At 37.1% G+C, this 23,702-nt stretch overlaps 1 protein-coding gene across 2 annotated transcripts in view; it reads right to left on the reverse strand.

Annotated features, from left to right (window-relative positions):
- DPP10 (dipeptidyl peptidase like 10) overlaps positions 1-23,702 on the reverse strand; it is a 563,373-nt gene that overhangs the window by 5,278 nt on the left and 534,393 nt on the right. For both annotated transcript variants that reach the window (XM_061479197.1, XM_061479109.1), the window contains exons 15-24: positions 21,340-21,387; positions 20,515-20,636; positions 16,633-16,680; positions 14,460-14,558; positions 14,282-14,351; positions 4,845-5,039; positions 3,286-3,340; positions 1,343-1,442; positions 492-550; positions 334-406 (exon numbers count right to left, since the gene is read on the reverse strand). In XM_061479197.1, the coding sequence (XP_061335181.1) occupies positions 334-406; positions 492-550; positions 1,343-1,442; positions 3,286-3,340; positions 4,845-5,039; positions 14,282-14,351; positions 14,460-14,558; positions 16,633-16,680; positions 20,515-20,636; positions 21,340-21,387 (869 nt within the window). The remainder of the gene's footprint in view (positions 1-333; positions 407-491; positions 551-1,342; positions 1,443-3,285; positions 3,341-4,844; positions 5,040-14,281; positions 14,352-14,459; positions 14,559-16,632; positions 16,681-20,514; positions 20,637-21,339; positions 21,388-23,702) is intronic.

Raw genomic sequence — 23,702 nt, forward strand, 5'->3', positions numbered from 1 at the left:
TTGGTAATTCCTTCTTCAGTTGCAGAATCTCTATGAGTTTCAAATACCATTAAAAATGTATGTTGTTCTATTAGTAATTCATATAATACCTTTCACTAGGGTACGATAGTTCCCAAGTTTTAAACAAATTAGAATATACAGCACAGGTAGAAAGACTCACCAAAGAAAAGTGTCATCAGTTTAGCGTTAGAAGTGACAGCAGAAATAAAAAATCCTACTGGAGAGTTAATGAAACCTAAAAATGTAGTTGCTAAGTGTGTGCCTAACCAGCCTTTGAATGCCTGCCCATTAGAACCTCTGACTCCAAATGTAATTTCATCTGTAAATACTTACCATCAGCTGTCCCATGAACTATTAGCAAATTTGCTTCTTTTAAACCATGAAGATTGTGTAATACACTGGATGCCTAGTAAACAAACACACACAGTGTAACTGAATTGCATTTTAAGAGTAAATCGGTAATTTTAAGTTACTTGTATATGCTAAGTTACCTGATAGGTATTTTCCTCTTTTGATGGAATACCAAGGTATCTTTCTGAAAAAGCTGATGCTGTGAAAGTAAAAAAAAACAACTTGTGAATTTATCAAAATTGCTTCTATTTTAAAACTCATCAATTCTGACCTAGAGTCAGAAGCTCTTTAAGCCATGAAGTCAACAAAGAGATGTTAATTTAAAACTAGAACGTGCTATTTAAATGTATCACTTCACTTAACATCATATTTAACTAGTTAAAAAACCCCAAACAAAAACCAAACAACAAAAAAAAATACCAAACCCCCTCAAAACAGAAACCCCAAGCCCTGAAAAACAGAAATCCCCCAAACCCCCAAAGAAACATAAACAACAAAATCAAAAGACTAACAGACCATTCAAATAACCTGGTCTAATTTCCTGTGTATCACAGTCCACAGTCCTTGGCCTGTGACCAAAACTTCATATGCAGAATAAAATATCCTGTGAGTGAATGACAACATGATTGATATTGTAAGGAATTCACCACTAACCTTCAAAGACTCATTCTTAATATAAGGAAGTCTTGATTTAGGCTGATCTACCTAAAGGATTCTTAGGAAATGGGGTACCTGACTGAATTCCAGTAGGAAATGGGAAACACAATTCCTTTGCAAAAATCAGTGGTTTTAATAACCCTGTAACTGTTGCGTGTTTTGGTAAACTATGTCAGTGCTAGCTCTGCCCTTTCATTCAAAGAAGAGAATGAGATAGGTGAAATATAGTTGATATTGTTACATTACCTGCCCTTAGTTAAAATGAGTACTACATCCATAAATAAAAGATATTTTGAATAGACTATCATGCAGGTGTAGAGCAGGGAATACTCACCATACAACTTCATATCTGTAACTGGTGCCACCACAGCTCCACACTTGAAGAGTCGTTCACTGGATTTCAGGATCATTGATGTAATGTAGCCACCGTATCCCTAATAATGGAAATTATCTTGAGATTTTTGTTTCATTTCTTTTGAGCAACAATAAAGTTAAAGGCCACTGCACTAACCTTATGGGATTGTTTTACAGTATGCATTTATATCTGCAAGAATTGCTTTTAAAGGAAATGTAAACCTATAATTAAGAGTAAATAAAGATCTCATTAGACCTGGTCATAATCTTTAAACTATGCAATTAAAAATGAGTATATTTCAGTTTAAGCTCTAGAATTCCATCATGGCAGAGTAGCCTATAGTTAGTAAAAGATTTCAAAATCAGAAAAAAACCCAACCCCAAAACAAAAGAAGATGCTAAAAGAAAACAGAATAAGAGCTGGATTTTCAAGGGACTGTAAGGAACTGAGTTATTCCTTTCCCATAGAAATTCCAGCCCAGAAGGCCAAGAGCTGCCCAGAATTGTCAATGTGCAGCAGATTTCACCTAAGAAAGGCTTTCTGAGTTGACGCTGGTAACTTATATAATTCAAAGAGTTTAGGAGAATAGCAGCTTTCCTCTGCCTCTGGGTTCTCTACTTTTGCTTCTGTTTAATATTCTCTTTGTGTCTTTCCCAGGAGCTCCACAGCACAATTTTAATCCTAGGACAGCTATTGCCAGGTTATTTATTATTTATGCCATATATTCATTAAGAGCTTAGTTTACTTCTCCTGGGAATTTCTTTCCTTTGTGCTTGTGCCCTTGCTTCCAGCCAGGCTTTCCAGGTCAAAAACATTACACAGCGAGATCACATTTTTAGAAGCACTTTGCAATGACAATGAAGGAAATATTTCTTATGTCCTGATGCAAGGTGCCTCACTCATCATCTGGATTTCTGTGGTTACAACCCAATTGTCATTGTTTTCAAGAAGCTGTTTGGCTGTAAAGTTGCAACCAATTTTAAAGCTCTCTTTCTACTCCCATGAATAAAAATGCAAACTACATGGAAACAGAGTTTGCTGTTTAACAGTTCAAAAAGGCCCTCAGATGGTGCATCACTTGGGCTTGTACCCCCACAGAGATGAGCAAGGTGGCATTGGCAGATTGCCCTTCTGGACAGTCTTGTTGCTCTTGTGCCTAGTTTACATTACTGATGGTGACAAGAATTTTATTTCTGTGTATGTCTAAAACCTCTTAAAGAGCTCCCTGACAGTGTGCGTGTGTCCAACTTTATGAGATCAGCATTAAGCAATTCCAAGTTACCATATTTTCAAGCAAAGTGCATATTCCATTCCCATTAGTAAGCCAAATTTAATGCATAGAATGAAAAAAAAAAAAAAAAAGATTTTTTCTATCACATTGTACATAGTAAAAAGGAAATGAGTTTTAAAGAAAATTTTCAATCGACTCTTAAGCAGAGTGGAGGAAATAATTAACCCTAGGGAGCTTTTAAATAAATTGGTTTTCTTTTCTAACTTTAAAACTGAATTTTAAATTTGATGAATTTTTCTTTCACAGTAGGAAACAACCCTGAGAGGTTAACTTGGAAAGGGTAAATTTCCCTGAATTTAAAGCTTATCAAATTTCCCAGTTTTTGCTCTTTGCTTTCTCACATTTTCACGTCTCATTCCTCAGTCTCCATCTTCTAAGGAATGCAGATGTGTTTTCAACAAATACTTTCTCTTTGAAACACAAATACTGTGGTACCATAAAACTGATCTGATTGATCTCAAATACCCAGTCTGAGAAAAAAATAATATACAGAACATGCAGTAAATTATGGAAGGTTTTTTCCTCTTTTAATAACTAAAATTGTCTTAGGAAAATAGGTAAATATATTTATGAACTGATAACACTTTCTTAATGAATCACGATGATACATCCTACTATTTTTGCACATTACCTTTCCAAATACACTCAGTCTCTTAGGATCAACAAAGGGCTGTTTCAATAGCCATCTGAAAGGAAAAAAAGGTTTTTTTTATATTGGCAAAATGGTGAATTTTACTTGAGTCTAGTACATAAGGAACTGTCATACATGTAGATCAGGCAGAAGGACAAAGTACATCCATAAAAGTATTAATGTGATTTGCTTTCTAATTCCTTCTCTATATGGCAAAAGGTTGCTGCTGAGCTCAACTTACCTAATTTGGATATCTGAATTTGAACATCTCATCTAAATTGCCTATTAAGATCTGCTTTTCAGTGCAAGAAGAGATGAGAAACACTCTCTTCCCACCCATCCTGGAAATCTCTCTCAGTCTGGGGAGAATCACCCTCCAGAAATGCCAGGATTTCCCACCAACTAGAGCTTAAATGAGCGGTTTTGACCAGGTGCCTAGTTTTTTGACAGCTAAAGGAAAGTAGGATGAATGAAACTTCCTGAATGTAGATAAAATTTCAAATAATGAATTGTCTCAAGGCAATTAATTGGTAATTGTGAATTTTATACAGAAAAGACAGAATAATCTGAGGGCAAAATCCAGCTGCTTTTGAGGAGATAATACAAGCTGCAGTCTCAACCAAGGCCACCCTCTGCTGTTCCCATGCATTGTATCCAAAAGGAAGCCAGATGTAATTTAGCCTAAAACATCTTAGCATGAGTGGAGAGCTCAGCTCTCAGAGCACAATGCATGGTCTGCTTCCAATGGCCCTTTCGCAAAGGTTACCTGGAATTGCCATGCTCAACACAGCCCATTCCTGACAGACATGAACACTAGGAGCTCTTCTGCCTAGCTATATCATGTCAGAGAAAGTTGCCTACTTGTGCAATGGCCCTTTCAAAAGAAGAAAAAAAAAAAATCTGTCTTAAAATCTGTATTTCCTTGAGAATCCCTAGAAAAAGTCCATCCAGACCTCGACACCAGCCATTTTGACATGTGTACCCTGAGTAAAGAGTGTTGTCAAATCCATGTGTGATTACTCCACAGACAGAAATGTCTCTTTTCTGCAGCTGATGGATTTATATTGGTCTGAGAACGATAATGCAATAAGAAATAACAGTCCATTTGCCCAAATTTTGCCCTTATTTGCACCATTATAACTCCATTTGCTTTGTATGATCACTCCAGAACTCTGTGGTGGAAATGAGAGCAGTATCCTATTGTACAGGCCTAAAATATTGCAACACAAATACAGTTAAACTTCAATATGTGCACTACAAGACATTTTCCTCAGAAACATAGACAAATACGAATTAGTTCAAATGCAATATTTAGATTGCACAGGGAAAGTCAGCTTTATCAAAAGAGAACCAGCAACACCAAAATCAAGCACCTTTTTGATCTTTTATTTGCTGTTTGTAATTAAAAGATTACTGTTTCAAAATTTGCAACTGCATTAAAAATAAACATTATCAGTATTTGCTATGCAGAGAAAACATTCTGGGCAGTTTCAGTTAAATATGCTCATTCATCAGGGTGGAAGCAGGGTAAAAGAGAAGAAAAGTTTGCACATACGTACTCTACAGCTGCTATTTGGTCCTTCACTTCCACTGATCCTAAGCATCGGTGGACCTCCTGCAGAATCTTAAGGCCTTGAAATCCACTCCCTCTGCCATCAAATCGAGCTATGATGACATTATCGGAGTTGACAAGCACTGAGTCCCAGTCAATGTGAAACTTATCTGTAACCAACTGGCTTCCTGGAGCTTCATCACTGCAAATACCAACACACCAGACACAAACAAGGACTATTGACAATGTGATGCACTTTGCCGCTCTCTGATATTTTATTTAACCTAGATGGCAGAGTTCAGTCGGTTATGCAATTCTGTTGAACTATTATCACTTCCATTGATACCACCACATTAGCTACTGATGCTATCCCTGCAGCAGCAGTAAGCAAAACAATTTCTCTGTCTTTATAACCACTGTGTTGTAGTATCACCAATACCTGAATATACTTTATGGAAAGAAATAGAAAACCAAAACACATAGCACTGCTTGTGGGTTAATAAAGTGAAAAAAAAAAACCTCCGAACTAGCTTCTCAGTTCTAAGAAGCTCATGTAGAATTTGTTAAGTCTCACTAAACAGGAAAAAAAGGAAAAGTCATTCAATACCCTGATTATAATTTTATAGGATGCATAATGCTATTAAGACAGATGTCATTTTAGGAAAAAAAAAAATAATTGCGTTATTGAATGGATATTTTGAAATGGAGTACAAAGAAGAGTAAAGTACACACTGGAAAAAAATATATTTTCTTCATTCAAATTCATAGCAAGAAATGGATGCAGACAGGAGGGGTAAATTTATTTTATGACTTAAAAAAAAAAAGTGTTTTACAGCAGAAAAGGTGGAATAAAATGGGAAAATGCAGTTTCTAGAGGAACAATAAGATTTTCCATTGAAGCCAAATATACTACTTTCTTTGCAAAGAAAATAAAGTGTCAGTTTTAAAAGGGAAGATTGTCATTATTTCCCCCCCAAGATAAACACAGAATAAGCAAGCAGGCTACCATGAAGTTGTACAAAATGCAAAATACTTCTATGCAGGCTGCATCTGCCAGTTGAATGCAAATTAAAATGTAAAAGTGTCTGTGCTGGCTGTATGGAAATGAGACTGGACTGTCTGTGGGAATATCCTGTCTACGGTGAAAGAAAGATGAAGACAGAAATTATTATTTTGCCAAAGAGGCTCATATAAACCAGGGGGTGGAGGGGGTGGGGGGGCAGGTAGGAAAGAGAAATAAAAAACTCCAACAATAAGTACAGTCTTACCTGTACAATAGTGTGCTGATTCAGTATCTGGTTTTGGCTGTGGATAACACAGATCATCTTCAAGGTAACCACTCAATTAACAAGTGTATGATGAATACATAAGTTCTCTAATTCAGTTAGAACTACCTACATAATTGCTATATCATGCACTGAAATCAGGATTACTTGTTTATAGATTCAGGCACAACATGTTATGCTTGATTTATCATTATCTTGTGCATCAAGTTAATACTTTGCTTTCTAAAAAAGAAAGGAAAGGCAATGTTTTTGTTTGCTTAACCAATTCAGTTGTGATTATGCTAACTGCTAACAATGCAGAGCAATGAATTTGGAGATACTGGCTGTCAAGTATGCTCTGCAGAAAACACACATTTCAGAAGCATGTTATTATTATCCACAGTAAGAGCAGGACAGATTAATTCTTTCAATTTCTGCTTATTGTACAGAGCGAGGTTTTCAGAAGCATCTACATTGACATAGATGTTTTTCACAGAGCTTTTACCACTACTTCCAACAGCCTCAGACCAGCAGTAATTATTTTTTAAGTTCTTCCATATTTCTGCAATAAGATAATATGTCAGAAATATCCTTGTTTAGCTAGGTATCTTTCCAATAGTGTAATGCACCCCACATAAGTCAAAATATGTGTCAGCCTGCTTTCCTCCCACCTAATATAAGAACAAAACAATTATATTGTTCGCATTTGTTTTATGCATGTTATATATATAGGTTATATATATATATACTTGTGTGTGTGGCTATACATGTTATATATCTAGACATTTGGGAATAAGGGAAGAACCATTACATTTGCAAGCATTTCTCTATACCAGAAAATGCTTAAAACCAAAAGAGGTTTCAAATAAAAGATGTTGCCCGCAGATAATTTCTCCTATTAGAATGGAAAAATAGAATCTCAGCAAGATTCTCAGTGGGCGAGAACTGATAGTGATGTTTTCTCAAGCTCCTTCTCAGAGGGCATAGCTGGGCTACTTTTAGGCTCAGACTTTAAACACTATATGTTTTTCACTGCTGCTTGATGGGTGGTTTGACATATTGCTTTTGGAAGCAATTTTCCAGTGGCTAATTTATTTCAAGAATGTCCATATAAGTAGTCTGTGACAGGCATTAAAAGTAATTTTCCAAAATTCCCATTACCATCAAAAGGTGTCTTTACTCTTCAGTTGCTATTATAAAATGATACTGATTATATGAGGTATGCTTCTGTCCTTTACAGACAGACAGTATATATTATATTCACCATTTTAGCCCCATTTTTAACCTTTTAAATAGGGCTTCTGCAAGGTATTAATCCTTTATGCAAGTCTGAACATCATCCTGAGGGCTCTGTAACAAAGCAAGTTTGTTACTACAGTGCAAACACAGATGCAGAGCCTGATTTGTGAAATTTGTCCTGGGATTACAGCTACCTCAAAGGTCAGTTTTTGCTTTATGCTCCTCACTACTTACAGCCTAATTATAATTAGCTACTGTTCAGCAGTACTCTTTTCACAGAATTATTTTTTGACCCCCACCAGTAAGCCTGGTAGCTTACAGGCTTTACAGGCTCTTCAGGCTCTTCAACATCCCTTGAAGGCTCCTTAAGGAGCATCTTCTCCAGAGTCAAAGAAGAGCAGAATGATTCAGATAAAGACTATGCCTAATTTTCCCTGATTATATTTTTTTTTCTTGTGACAGCACTTAAACTTTCCTTTTTTAGTTTTGATCCTGACTTTCAACGTTCAGAGCTGCCTTGTGCCTAGCGTCTTTGACAGTGACTACACTTGGAGTCCACCATGGCAGACATACTGCTGAAGTTCACCACTGAGGTACCGTTTAAACAGGCAGAAGCCATCAATAATATACCAATATCATTGACATTCGTGCATACTTTGTATGCCTCTTGTAAGGCATACAAATATGTCTCAGACCATCTGGAAAAAGGGGCAGCTCATCGCAAGCTCATATATTGTTGAAAAGAGAAGAACCTGATCTTTCAGATTCTATAATCAAAAGCTTAAACTGAAGTCTCTATCCATGACTTGAGTTACAGCATACAGGAAATAATATAGTTTTACCAGAGAGGCTGTGGTTGCTCTACTCTGAGCAATACTCCTCTGCCACTCTGCTATCATGACTGCAGCAAAATTTGTTCCAGGTTTTGTACCACTGAAAACCTAAGATTTTAAACAGGAATTTCAGAAGTTACAGGACTGACCAAGCAGGGTAGGTAGGAAGCTAATTTTGAAAGATATGGCAAGTAATTGCCATCATTACTGTTTAATTTCCAGTACATCTCTATTTCTTCAAAACAGTGGATCTGACACAGCATATGGGAAAGTTAACTTGATAGCAAATATTTGAGAAAGACTACAACTCAGAGGATAAAATCTATGCAAGAAATACTACTGATAAAAGTCATATTTTGCTTATGGTGAAATTGAGTTAGGAGGATTGTTTTGCAAAACTGACGTAACAGAAAAATCCATTTTGTTTTCAGATTTCATGAGCATTCCTTTCACAAGTATCAACTTTCAAGCATACTCATCATTATTGGTCAAAAATCAGGGAACCTGAATAGCCCCAAACATAGAGGACAAAAATTCTCAAATATTTATTATTTGTTCATTTACCCTGTTTAGATAGAGCAGACTGCAACTACTAAAACTACAACTCCTCCCTGCAGATATGGCCAAACAAAGCACATCACTAGCAAGAAATTATTCCATTACTAGGGTAGAATCATGTGATAGACAGGACTGACATAGACAGCATAGTACAAAAAATAAAATTTGTTATTCTTTAAATATCTTTCTGAAACCTTTGAAGCTGAAGACTTTACAAATGCATTTTTGGGAAGAAGAGATGTAGCACTGTCCCATGTCATAAGAAAAAGAGGTGAAATTTTGAATCTCCTCATCTTTTTTCTAAGGAAGATTAAATGAGCATTTTATTCACACAGTAACTGCTGTGGGGGAAGTGAGAGTAGAGGAGGCTGAGAGAGGAAGTATCTTAGTTCAATGAGTCCTCAAGCCTTTTCTGGGGACAAGACTGAAGAGAAAGGGAGTGAGCTGATCTATCACTGCCCATAGCATCAGGACTGCTACTGCAAACAAAACAGCTGAAGTGAGTCTCTAATCTATCCCTTGTTTAGCCTAAGCTAAATGAATTCCCTCTATGCCCTGAGAAATATTACAAAGTTCAAAGAACGAGGAAGAAAATCTAGATTAAAAAAGAAAAGCCTACCAAATACTTTGATGTAATAGAAACACAATAGAGCAGTGAAATACTGCCACACTTGTCAAAGGCAGGATAAATACAGACATGAAATGGATGGCTTGCAAGACAGTTAGTGAATCATTCACAGGACTTGGAGATATGTAAAAAAGTAAACTTTGCAGCTGTTTACAGATGAAGAATGGGCCAAACAAAACAGCCTTCAGGAATTTTACCCTTGCAAACATACTACAATTGAAGTAGTGGAATCCACCACATATTTTTAGACTTCACCTTCACTTGAAACAGCTGCCAGGTAAAATGAATAATATGTACATTGTTGTGAGTACAACAAATGAAAGGCATGCAAAATAGCTATTAAAATAGGTCTGATTTGATTTCAGATATCAAATATTTTCCAATACTTGCATTATGTCCCTCTACATTTCTTCTAGTCCTTTAATGAGTTATTCCCGAAGATGTAAAAATATTCTTCACTTTCAACCCTGCCGTCTTATCTTGCTATCAGTCCTAAGAATGCATTAAATGGAGGCATAAACAGGTGTGATTGCCTGTGCAAGGCCTAAAACTTTCATCACTTCAGTAACAGGTGAAGTGATTCCTGTTTATTACCAAACTATAAGAAAACAAGAAAACAAACAGAAACCTCTTGGAGACAATTCACCGTTCCTTTGGAGGATACCGGTTGTTTTCTTTCCCTTCAAAGAACAGAACAATCTCTCCGCTGACTTAGTTTTACAATATCCACTTACACATTGGACAATTTTAAGTGGCGTTAAATAATAAATGCTGACATTTAAGATACATTATCTACAGATTTTGAAGTAATGAGGTTAATTATGTTCAAGAAAATATAAAGAATGATTATCACCTCTCATTTTATTACCCAGATTAAATGCCAGTCTTTACTTAATCATTTCCTGTGTGTTACCAAGGAGTGTATCTTCCAGCTTTTTTAATGAGTAAGGTGAACCATAATGAGAAAATCAAGGATCTGAAATTTAAGCTTTGGTCTTAATTATATAGAAAAGAGATGATAATCACTCTTTCAGGCAATTACTGTACAGCACTCTAATCTATAGTTACACTGTATGTATTATAACAGAAGGAAACTGAGTGTGAAATGTATTAGTGATTTAGGAGAATAAATGGAAGAAAGGAGAGTCATATAATCTGTATAGTATTTTATGGATTATGCATCACAATTCTGGAATGAAAAATAGTGCTAGCTGACATAACTGGTTTCTACATAAAACCTATCCATTAAATAGTCCATCCATACAGATGGATGAAAATTTTAACATAGCAATACAATGATCTTCTATTTGAGCATTACAGCATGCTTTGCAACTGCTAATGGATACGTTGTCACAAAATATTTATAGAATCATAGAATCATAGAATAGTTAGGGCTGGAAAGGACTTTAAGATCCTCTAGTTCCAACCTTGCTGCCATGGGCAGGGATACCTCACACTAAGTCATGTCACCCAAGACTCGGTCCAACCTGGCCTTTCATTATGATGAAGATTATAGGATATCCATGGCCTGGTCCTTACTCTTGTGTCTACCTGGAGCTGTACTGAGTTCACACCCAGGTTTCACACCAGTACCAGAATCCACTTGTACAGGCTCCCTTCCAGGACTCAGCCTTAACACTCAAACCTGGGTGCCATGTGCTGGAATTTTATCTGCAGGCATCCTTGCATGAATACAGGAGCCTTATTACAGTCATAGACCTTTGAAATAGCATTCTCCCCTTTATCTATTTCCAAATTCTGTTATCATAATTGTAACACTATGGATCCAAAGAGCACGTTAACAACACACAGAAGCAGTTGATGCTGATGAAAATTTGCAGGAAAATTATGAGCCTCAGTTATCAAAACCCCACTTTATTCTGAGCCAGTGAAACCAGCCACCAGCACAAAAATTCTACAGAGATAAGACCACACAGGCAAGCCATAATCTGGCAAAATTTAAGACACATGGAAGATGAATCTTCACCAGAAGCTTGGTGTGATTCTAAAGCAATGACTGCACCCAAACAGCGCCTGTCAGATCTTATACGCCATATTTATTCTCCACCTTAGGGGACAAAGCCTATATGCACTTAGAAGCATATATGCACTTAACTAGGCATTTAATTTGCACTACAGAGACACAATAAGTGATTTCCTGCCTGCCTTCCTTCCTGCCTGTCTTCCTTTCTTCCTGCTTTCCTTCTTGCCTGCCTCCCTTCTTCTATTTTCCTTAAGCCCTTATTAAATTGCACTGCTACTGAGATGGAAAGCAAAAGCCACTTCAAAAGCCACTTTGGAGATCTGCTAATACTCCACTTTTCCAGATATATATCTTCTCTTTATATACATCTAAGTGTATGGTGCCTGGATCAATATGTTGTTATACAGCGTTTCCTTTCCAAGAAATGGATATACGATTAAAACCAACATTCTTACCAAGGACACTGGTAAGCATTCTTTTTCAAACTCCCAATAACTGGAATACAATGATAATTTTATCATGTCTGAGAATGTAAACAAGGAAGTAGCTGTAACTGAACAATATGAAAGGCAGTGCTTGTTATCAGCCACTAATACAGTTCTTGTCTAACATTTCTAGCAGTAGAAACAGGGTGTTCCTCAATCAGTACCAACAGTACTGCTCTGGGACTCAGGAAAGTCAGATATCTGGGAAATGATACCATATATAAAATTAATCAGCATTTCCTGTAAAAGCTACATGTTCTTCTCAGACCTGATTTTTTTTTTTTTTTAAAGTAGTACTTCTGATAATTAAATGAACCTTAAGATGTCAGTTTGGAGATGTGTGGGTCAAGAAATTATGCTCTGCATGCACACACATTTCCATTTTTTTTCTCAAGAGCTAGACAGAATTTATTAGGCTCAAAAATCATCCCACAAGGGAACCTCCCATAACTTCAGTGACAGTTTTAAGTTTTATATCTCATTTGGGGACACCTTTAACTAAAAAAAGGACTGCTAGAAACCTTAGTTTAAATTCTGTAAAAAGCTGCTGAAGAAATATAACTTCATTCTCTCCTAGGGAACAGTGGGACACAAAACATGCAACGTTACAAGAGCCAGGATGGATTTTAAATTTTCAGTTCCATATTTTCATGAGTGTATAGGGTTTTCTAAAAATAACTCCTGTTAAACCTAATGTTAAGAATTTAGTATTTATAAATGTAGATACCACAACCTGTATTCAGAATTTGATGAATTTCAATAAAAATCATAAAAAAATTAAGATGATTATGAAACATATCCATACATTATGACTTGTTCATATGATTTGCTCACTGGGTCCTGACAACTTTGGTAAGTTCAAATTCAAACCTTGCCTCAGTACTGTTCTCAGTATTTCAACTCTTGATATGTAAAAACATTTCATAATAATTATAATTTTTTTCTTTGCCTGTCATTTCTGGCCTTGGCCTTCTCCAGGTTTCTGATCCTTCCCTCCTGTCTTCCCTAGGTACTACACAAGTGTATAACCTGTATTCTACCATAACTGTATATGGCAGATTACATATTTACTGGGATATTTAAGAAGGAAAGTGTTACACTGATAATACATTAGTGTTTCCCTGCTTTCAGAAAAAAAAACAGCAAGGACAAGCATTTGCAACTCCCTGTAATGCTGCTGGTGTCTATTCACAGAGTCAGTTTGCCTTAGGCACACTCAAAAGAGATGCTTAAAATATAATCATGCTTCCAAAATCAAGCTAGCCAATACTGCAAAGATAAAATAATCCATGTGTCCTGTTTCTCCACAAGAAAATCATTTTCATGAGCCACTTAAAGCACTGAGCTTCCACAACTGCAGATAAATACAATTGAAAAACCTGAGTTTTAAACACAAAATGGGCTTAGAAATAAGCAATTTTATGCTTCTGTCTCTTATTATCTAAGACCTGAGATGAGTAGAGGAATTTGGGATCACTCAGCAGATCAAGATTGTAAATTTGACCTCACATACAATAAGGATCTCTGCTGTCATTAAGGGGAGGTCTACTACAAGTGATACAGCTCAGCTGACATGGTATTTTCATGAATTTAGCAGTACACCCCTACATCTGTGTTAATGAAATTCACATCAATTGCTTCTAAATTGGACTGGAATAAGATCATGAACATGAAAGCCCTCTACACCTATGGTAGACCCATGCTGAACTAAGATGGACAAATGGTAGTAACAAATGATGCCCTGAGCTGGCCCTAACTGGTTTTCTAGGTAGGCTGCAGGTGTGCTCATGACTCCACTCTCTTCCTCTGCTATACTTTCTGTAGATGTCCAACTTAAAGGCTGACTGTCTCTGAAAGACATACACACGTATTTCTTTTTAAAAGAAAGCCAGGGAATACCTCCTTACTCCTATAGAAATCTTGTACAAATGTCAACAGACTGTGGATCATGCCTATAATGCCTTCGGTCACTGATGCTCAGAAATATTTTTTTCTCCTTTCCAGTGTTCCTAAAAGCAGTTTTGCTTCACGCATCTTAACTGAGCCCTTCTTAGAAGCTCTACCCATTTATATCAAGGATAAAAAGGATTGTATGCTCTGAATGAGATCTTCTGTGGGTAGGGATCAGTATGGGTCCAGGAAAGACTGCAGAACTACCCACGGCTACACTATCAGCAGGACCACAGTCTCATGTACATAAAAGCACAATGAAATAGAGGTAGGTTTGACAAGCTCAAAAAATCCCAGGCATCTCTACCAGACAGCACTTACAACAAAATCTTCCTGAGCACAAGCCTTTTGATTTATCAACTCAAATCCATGAGGTAATTTTCCTAAAGAAGGTAAAAAAAAAAAACTAAACAACAACCAAAACCAAACTCTAATTTCACAGTTAAATATTTTCTATGAACTACTTTTTTATTATTTTGAGTGATTCTACACAGATACTTACATGATTAATAGAAGGGCATACTGGTTTCGATCTGTGAAATCTTTTGGCAGTGACAACTGTAAAGGGAGTTCTTTTAAGAAAAGAGCAAAACATTAAAGGCTGGTAGTTACACAGATAAAAAACAGTAACACTGTAAGAAAGTTTTTTGTTTGGTAAAATAACACTTTGCTAAATTTACCGTAATCCTCAATGTGAAGCATTTTAATTTCAGTCCTGGAATTCTTTTTTTTTAAAACAGCTTCTTTCAATACAGCATTATTTTCCAAAATGTAGAACTCTGCAGAAAGCAGGAAGAAAAAGCAAGTTGGAAGGTGTGGAGAATCATCACATCAGAGATAAATTTAAATTAAAAAAAAAAAAAAGGAAAAAGAAAGAAAAAGAGAAAATATGCAATAATAAATCTTGTAAATGAATTCCTTCTGTAAATACTTTTTTATAATGCAACTACTTTGCAATTCAGGAACCCAGTAATCAGCTTAATTCAAAACATATACATCTATTCCATTTTCTGGCTTCAGTTGGCTTTGTTTTCATCTATCACTAACAATGAAATTGCTGATGAAAAAAATGAATACTAGTATCCCTGACAGTTACTAACAGCAGCTGTTACAGCAAAAGACTAGTCTGCTGGGCAATATCTTAAGCCTCAAGCAGGCATCCTTTTCAAGCTACGTATTCAAGTCAATATTTAGCCAGCACAATTAAGTGCTTCATGTTCTTCTCTGTCTTCTGCACTTCATCCAAGAGCAAGACTTCACTTTGGTTTAAAGCTGCAGACAGATTCGAAGCAATCCTTTTGCACATGAAGGAATGACTAATTAGTTGGGTTTTTTTTTTCTTTTCTTTTCTACTCAAATTACCAATGTTGCTTCCAAAATTTATATTCTTTTATTAAACAGTAAACCCTCTACTTAGGGATAAAATGGATAATCTAAGGAGAATGTTTGTTCTGGGCAGTCAACCAAAATGGTATAATTACAGTCTGAGGATCAAATAATTGAAGTAATTATTAAATAATTTTTTTTTTATGAATTGAAGAGGATAATCTAATCTTGCATGGAAACATTAATAGTAAATGATCTCTCCTATTATGTGGTTTCTTGTTACAACAAACAACATCCCTCTATCCTGACTTGCTTGGTTTTCCTCTAAGAGCTTGTATGTGAATCTCTTTTACAATAATTCACTATCAACAGCATTTTAGATACAAAAATGAAGAGCAGAAGTCTACCTTCACAGAATTGACTGGGTCTACAGAAGCCAATGAATTTACTTTGAGCAGAAGCTATCCTTTGAGTCTGATAAAACTCCCTTGCTTTGGTGTGCTCTGGCCCTGAGCTTTGCAAATACTAACAGAGACATTCAAACAAGAAGAAAAGAAGCCAAAGTACAGACATTAATTAACACTTCATAGGATACTATTGATCAGTATGCTACTTCAACATGCAAGATTAGGTCCAATGTTATGGTGAACAGTGACTGGCCCATGACAAATCGGATGCAGACAAGTACAGCTCAGGACTCTTGGATTCTGGAAAACTCCTGGGGATAATCTAATGAATGAAATGAGGATATGTAAGGATTAGTTTAGTGGTTTTGAATGAAAAGATATTCCCTTTCCTCTAACCCACACCTTCATGCTATGTGGCATCACAGTGGAGCTGCAGGTAGCAGGGTTGTTACTTCTACTGCACCAGAGAAACACCTAAGTGAGGAAAATTCTGCTGCTGAAATACAGTCTTTCATTACAAAGCACCTCATGCAGCCAGGGAACAGCAATAGATTTAGTGTCAATATACAGAAAACAGTGAGTAAAATTTGAAAAATACTCCTAAAAGCCGTTATTCCTGGATTTTTCAATCATGGAAAATATGAGTGCACTTGCTCTGATTTCAGAAATATTAGAAGGACTAAGTCCATTGTACATAGGCCAGATTTTATGATCAATCATCCAAGCACAATACCTTAGTTCAAGGTAATTGGACTGTAACTTTAAAATAATCTCTAAAAATACAGAAGGTCTATCGTAATGGCAGCATAATTTACATAGAAAATGAAAAGAATGCAGACCAACCTGCCATCTAATTAACTCAAGTGTAAACAGAAGATGAATGAGATGCACTTAGCATAAAACATATTCAAAAGGCTAGGAAAGTTTTAATCATTTGATTAACTTATCTTTCCTTCTCATTTGCAGATGTGGATGCTGCTAAAAGTTAATTAATATAACTTCATATGAGTGAGCTATATATTAGTTTTCATTTACTTGTAACTGCCTTTCCCTTCCCAAACCCTCCCTAAACCAATCAAAGACAATAATAGAATATACCTGTTCCATAAGGAATACTCACTTGCATTATTACTTGTACTGTGCACGCTAACAACTGGAACACCTGGCCCTGTTTTAAGGAGAGAGGAGGAAGTGTGAGGTAGCTAGTACTCAGCATTTCAGTAACAAAGAATGAGAACACTGGTTACCACATACGAATGGATCCTGGAAGACCCATATACATGCTACCCTTCAAACAGCAGTAACTCCACTGGTGTCTCTTGGGAAGGGAACGGACTTGACTGCTGTACCAACAAAGAGTGAAACAGAGTTGCCTAGACTTGCCTGTTCAGCAAGCAGTCTAGACCCCTGCATCCAGAAGGAGATTTTTTTTTTTTTATAATCTCCATGTTTTAGTTGTAAGTGAAGAAGTTAAAAATTACAGAGGCGCTTAATGGCACGGTCTAAAATATAACAGTTTGACATTCAGAAACAGTAACTTTAGCTTGACTGGGAAGTGCATTAATGATAATATTCACATATATTTTCTATGGAAAAGCTACAAAGGTGTTGAAAAATTATCTGTTTAAGAAGCTCCTTTGGTACGCTAGCTCTGCAAAACTAACAGCGTCATGGTTAAATCTAGGTGTAATGTTATCTAACCTTCTTACATGGTAATGTCAGATACTATATTTTCCCTGTACAACTAAGAAATTAAAACCACCAGGAATAATTCTCCATGTCAACAGGTACTGTGCAAATGTGTAAGATAGTGTGTGAAACTGGGGTGACCAAACATTCATTATACTCAGCTGTATAGTGAGTTTGCTGTCCCTGCTCTGAGGATCCCCCCAGTGTAAACTTGCAAAAGAAAATGTTGCTTTCCCACACCCAACAAGGAATTTGTGGATGGGAAACTCAGTTTTATCTCGGTGAGACAAGAGTTTAAATTACATGCAGTCACTACTGGGCTAGTAAAGGTGATGCAGAAAAGCTGAAGTCCCTGAGGATCCCATGGCAGATGAAGGCATAGACCCTCTGAAATTAGGAGTTAAGACTTCTCTTTTTTGGAGAAAAAAAAATTCCTTTGAAAGCAACTCAGAAGCAGAGCTCAATTTATGTGTTTTGAGTCATCCTGAGAGGTTGTCTCTCTCAATTAATTATGGCATGAGCCTAGGGAAAGTTAAATACCTGAGCTAAATAGCACAAGGCCGTTCAAAATCTCTGACAGCCTCCACTGAAGATTTTTATCAATTTCATTCTCTGCCTCAAGGGAGATTATTGACAAAAATCTTATGGGTGGATTGCTGACAAATCAAAGCTTTCTGCCTTAGCTCTTCAAGAAGATAATTTATCCAGCTGTCTTTTTGTTTTGTTTTTTTTTTTTCCAGCTCTTTTCACTACTTCTGAATTTGTCATTTTGCTTTGAACTTTGATTTAAGAAAGACCATTTTTTGAGGGGAAAGCAATGTTTTTTTCCAGGCTAGCTCTATTTGTTTTACTAAAAGATAGAAGGACGACAACAGATTTTGAAAAAGGGAGATTACAGTAGATTAAAAAGATGATCAGAAAAGACATACTTGTGTTACAGGTATCGCATTACAGCACATCAGAACTACACACAACACTTGGATTTCCCATTGACTTCCTATAACTAACACTAAATCCACAACTTATTTCCTGCTGTATAAAATTGAAAACATATTACTGCCTTTGTGAAAAATCTTATTTGAGTGGAGAGATTAACATTTGTTAATGGAAAAATCCACAAGCAGCATGGAAAATAAATGTAAAGGTTGTGCTTGCCAAAACTGAGAAGCTATAGAGTCAATCCTCCATCTACCAGGCTAGAAGTAACTCCTCAGTCAGAGTCATCTCTGGAGATGGATACAGATGGCCTACTGAGACAGATCTCTTAGCTGAGGGTAACTAAGATGGAAAAAACCCTAATAAGGCTGCTCATGGGTTAACAGGAGGTGAAGGAATTGAAAGTTGAATAGATCAAACCAGTCCGGAGTACTCAAACAATATTTATGGGCAACCTGCTTTTGTAACAATTCAGTCAGGCTCTTTGTTGTGGGCAAACAAGTGTGTATGTACATAGATGTGGTGTCATTTGTCTCCTCAGACCAGTTTACCCTCTACTGTTACAAGCAGCTCCCCACAGAAGAGTTTTAATACCTGATCTATCGTGATGTTGCCATCAACTTTGATACTGTCAAATACCCAATCCACCACAGGCACTTTGCAGAACTGTGGCAGTACATGTGGGCCACAATGCTATTGTAATTGTCAAGCTCTGACAAAACACAAGAGAAGGCCTCTGAATGACCCCAAATGGACAACTATATATTAATGTTAGAGGTACGAAAAATTTAATGACATTGTTTTATCATCTCTGTCCAAAACCTGCAGCTTAGGGCAGTCTACTGGTTTCATCGCAGTGGAGTGTAGGTTTAACCCTGGGAGGATGATCTACAGTCTTATCAGCTCAAACAGAGAAATGCCATCTGCAAAGTCACTGAAAGTCATGAGCCTGTGAGAAATTTCATGCGCAACCTCCTACTGGCATCTAAATTTTTATATCAAAGAAAGAGATTAAAAATTACGGCTGAATATACTTTGCTAAAATAATAAGAAGCTACGTCTTGGGGCCATAGAATATTGCTGATTCAGGGTAAAAAGCTCTTTTCAATTTACCAACCCTCCCTCTTGCAGGAATCTGAGACTTCCCCCGTAACGACTATGTCAAGCACAAGGGAAAACTCTGCTTAAACCATGAGGAGCTCATTACTATTGCAGTCTTTATTTAGATAAGGAACTCAGGATTAACTCAGTAACTTCTGCCACAGAATATACATAACCATGTATAAACCATACAGTTGATGTTTTTTTTTTTTCTAATCAGCTATGTATTTATGGTGCATTTCCACACACACACACACAAACCCAAGAAACTATTTTACCCAATATATATTCATAGTTTGTTTGAATGGATCCAATTCTCAAGCCAGCAGATATTTTATTTTTGTGGAAAAAAAAACCAACAACCAACCAAACCAACCAAAAAAAAGTACAGTTGCAAAAGAAAAAGAAAAAATGCATGCAAATAGAATGGGCTATTCACATGTATTTCAGAAGAATTATGTTCTACTCTTTTCAACCCGATGCTAGTTGAGCAAAGATACTGGAATAATGTTGTCTGCAAAATACTGCAAGTTTCAATCAAGGTCAGCAGGTCTAGCTATACACTTTATTGACTTTTCTGTACCTGTTTTTACAATCTTACTTATTTATCAGTGGTTTTTTGCTGAGTGTATGTTATAAATTTCTCATTGTGGGATAATTCTAGTTTTCTGTTTGTATAGAAACTCTGAACCCAACTGGTGCTGGAATGCAGCTAACAATAAACAGCTGTTTAATGTTATTTACTGCAATCACTTCAATAAAGAGGATCTGCCTATGTGGATTAAACCATACCTGGTTTTTGGTAAATAGACACATACACATACACATACATATGTGGGTGAGTGTGTATAGATATACTGTACATACACATATGTATACACACACAGAGACACAGAAAACAAGCCCTCATTTTTTAACCAGGTATAGTTGCACAAGATCAATCTTAATACATAACATAATGAAGCTGTTATGAACCACAGCACTGTCACTAGAAATTCCACATTCTTTGGTGAAGGATTTTTATTTAGGTAAATTTAAAAGTCAGTGTTGTTTTCCAGGACTGAGGGTTAGGACTGGAGCAGCTTTCTGATATCACTTGTTATTTACCTTTTACACAGAACATCTTTACTTACAGTCTTGCAATAAGCTCTGTACAGAACTTCTGAGTAATCTACTACTGAGCTAAATGTTAGACTCCCGCCTAATGCACTTCTCAAGGGAATATATTAATTCAGAAGCAAACATGGTACTATTACACACTGTACATTTGACTTACCTTTACAGTGCAGTAAAAAATGCCTATTCATGGGGCTAAACTTTGCACTGAAGTATGTGCACTGGTCTTTCAAGAAGTTACATGAGAGACACTGACGATTCAATGATCCCACTGTTGATACACTGGGGAGAGAAAATTGATCAGAAACATTTTCTGCTGGAATAATAATACGCAATAAACCAAGAATTAGCTCCTCAAAGTGATAAAATTTGTTTTAATCTCTAAACTTGCCAAAATATCACTCTCCTATTTTGTGCCTGATGTAACCTGTTTTCAGATGACTCAGAAGACTACTATTCTGTACACTTGGTAATGCGGACAGGATTCAATATCTGCCCAAAGCAGAACTGGAGTTCCAATAACTGGCACTGCTGTGGGGTAACAGTGGTAGTAGGACACAATGAAAAGCCTCATTAACTTTGTGTAAGGATGAGGTGCTTTGCTCAAGCACTTTAAATTATATGATTAAATCCCCTAAACATTATTTTTATTTAGAAGATTTTCACTACTTTTAAAAACACAGTCATATTACATGCTTATAATTAAGTTTATCTTTTTAGATGCTCATAAAGGCCTAATGAATACATAAATGGCAAAAGCATTTTGTGTTAAAATATTTTCTCTTTCTTTAAAAAATGTAAAATACCATCAGAATTCTTTTGAAAACCTGTTAGTCTTTCCTTGTTACAGTTCAAGTGTAATAACTTTTACATGGTATAAATGATTACCCAAACCTCAAAGCAGCATTTAAGCTCGCAGAATATCATCACAGCACTTACAACTTGGAATGTAGACACTATTAACACAGCCCCATGTACTCCTTACCTATGTAGCTGTCTTCCTCTTGGGGATTCTTCTGTGCTTAAGAAATAACTGTGCCCAAAAGATGCACAAAGTTAAACTCAGTTTGGTAAACTGTATGATTTGGGTGGTGTTTAGAGAAGTGGGAGACATTATAAATAACAATTTTTAAAAAGTAAAAATTCCCCAATATACACGAAAATCAAATACTTATATATATATATCTAAGACCCAAGATTAAACTTAGACCCAGAATACAGAGTAGTTATTTCAGATGATACATAATTTCGCATTAAAAAAATGAAGAACACATTATTTCACGGTTTAATTCCTGTAATGCCTAGGGTCTCCAGTATCTGCCAGGACCCCTTTCTGCATATTATAAACACAGAAGAGAAAGTTTTTCTTTCACTGTAGAAGTTTGCAATATAAATCCAAGGAGTAGAAAAAGGTCCTAATGAAATTATAGTTTTATGATACCCAAAAGTCATTTTGAACTGTAGAACAACTTCTTCTTCTACTTAGGGATAGAAGCTAACACCCGAGGCTGGTGTTCAAGCAAGGCTTGGTAGAGCTCCTGCAATAAAATCAGGACAAATACCTGGTGTGTGTGAGCTGAAATCCCAGCAATGCTTCTGCTTGAGAGACAGAAGGAGGGTGAGGAAGTCCTCTCAAGTGGCTGAGATAACCCACATGCAGTCTGCCACCACAGAGGTATCAAGAAATTCTCTATGGCAAAAACCATGGAAGGACCAATTTGGTGGCCTTCTATGATAGGGCTCTGGAACTGATGGACAGGGGTAGGGCAGTTGATGTCATCTACCTGGACTTGTGCAAAGCGTTTGACACTGTCCCACACGACATCCTTTTCTCTAAATTGGAGAGACATCAATTTGATGGATGGACCACTCGATGGGTAAAGAACTGGCTGGATGGCTGCATGCAAAGAGTTGTGGTTAATGGCTCATTGTCCAGCTGGAGACCAGTAACGAGTGGTGTCCCTCAGGGATCAGCGTTAGGACCGGCCTTGTTCAACATTTTTGTCGCTGACATGGACAGTGGGATTGAGTGCGCCCTCAGCAAGTTGGCCGATGACGCCAAGCTGTGTGGTTCGGTTGATATGCTGGAGGGAAGGAATGACATCCAGAGGGACCCTGACATGCTTGTGAGGTGGGCTGATGCCAGCCTTATGAAGTTTAACCATGCCAAGTGCAAGGTCCTACACCTGGGTCAGAGCAATCCCAGGCACAGCTACAGGTTGGGCAGTGAAAAGATTCAGAGCAGCCCTGCCTTGAAGGACTTGGCTGATGAGAAAATAAACATGAGCTGGCTTCATTGTGCGCTCGCAGCCCAGAATGACAACCATATCCTGGGCTGCATCAAAAGAAGCATGACCAGCAGGTCCAAGGAGGTTATCCTGCCCCTCTACTCTGCTCTTGTGAGACCTCACTTGGAGTACTGTGTGCAGTTCTGGTGTCCTCAACATAAAAAGGACATGGAACTGTTGGAACAAGTCCAGAGGAGGGCCACAAGGATGATCAGGGGGCTGGAGCACCTCCTGTATGAAGACAGGCTGAGGAAGTTGGGGGTGATTAGCCTGGAGAAGAGAAGGCTGCGTGGAGACCTCATAGCAGCTTTCTGGGATCTGAAGGGGGGCTATAGGGATGCAGGGGAGGAACTCTGTAGTGACAGGAGAAGGGGTAACGGGTTAAAACTTAAATAGGGGAAGTTTAGATTGGATATAAGAAGGAAATTCTTTCCTGTTGGGGTGGTGAGGCACTGAAATGGGTTGCCCAGGAAAGTTGTGAATGCTCCACCCCTGGTGCTGTTCAAGGCCAGATTGGACAGAGCCTTGGGTGGGATGTTTTAGTGGCATGGCAGTGCCCCCCATGGCAGGGGGGCTGGAACTACATGATCTTAAGGTCCTTTCCAACCTAACTACTCTATGATGCTATGATTCTATGATTGTATGACTTGTCAGAAAGGCTGTTTCTCCAGTGCCAGTGGAGATGACAGGCATTGTTGCAACCTCAGAAAGGTCCTTGCTGAAATACCATTTATTTTAAAGAAAATCAGAAGTAGATACTGCTATTTATTTTTTGCCATGTGCATATATATGTGAATATTAACCAAGATCCACTAAAGTCACACGGAGGCTTCAGATGTTTTGTCAGTTCTGTACTGGTCTAAAAAATCACCAAGCATGTGCTGAATTTCATTCCCAGTATAACACTAAGATGGGTTTCAGAAAGATTCATATCTGAGTAAATTGGGTAAGAATCAGGGGTTTGGATAAATTCTCTATATAATTAATTTATGAGGTTCAATCAGATCCCCAATGTCCAGAATCCTCATACATTAACCAAGTAAGCATAAACCCTGAAGAT

The sequence above is a fragment of the Pezoporus flaviventris genome, unplaced genomic scaffold, assembly GCF_033815535.1.
Source record: "Pezoporus flaviventris isolate CSIRO_AGI_PZ_B2104156 unplaced genomic scaffold, CSIRO_AGI_Pfla_v1 ptg000001l, whole genome shotgun sequence".
NCBI classification, from domain to species: domain Eukaryota; kingdom Metazoa; phylum Chordata; class Aves; order Psittaciformes; family Psittacidae; genus Pezoporus; species Pezoporus flaviventris.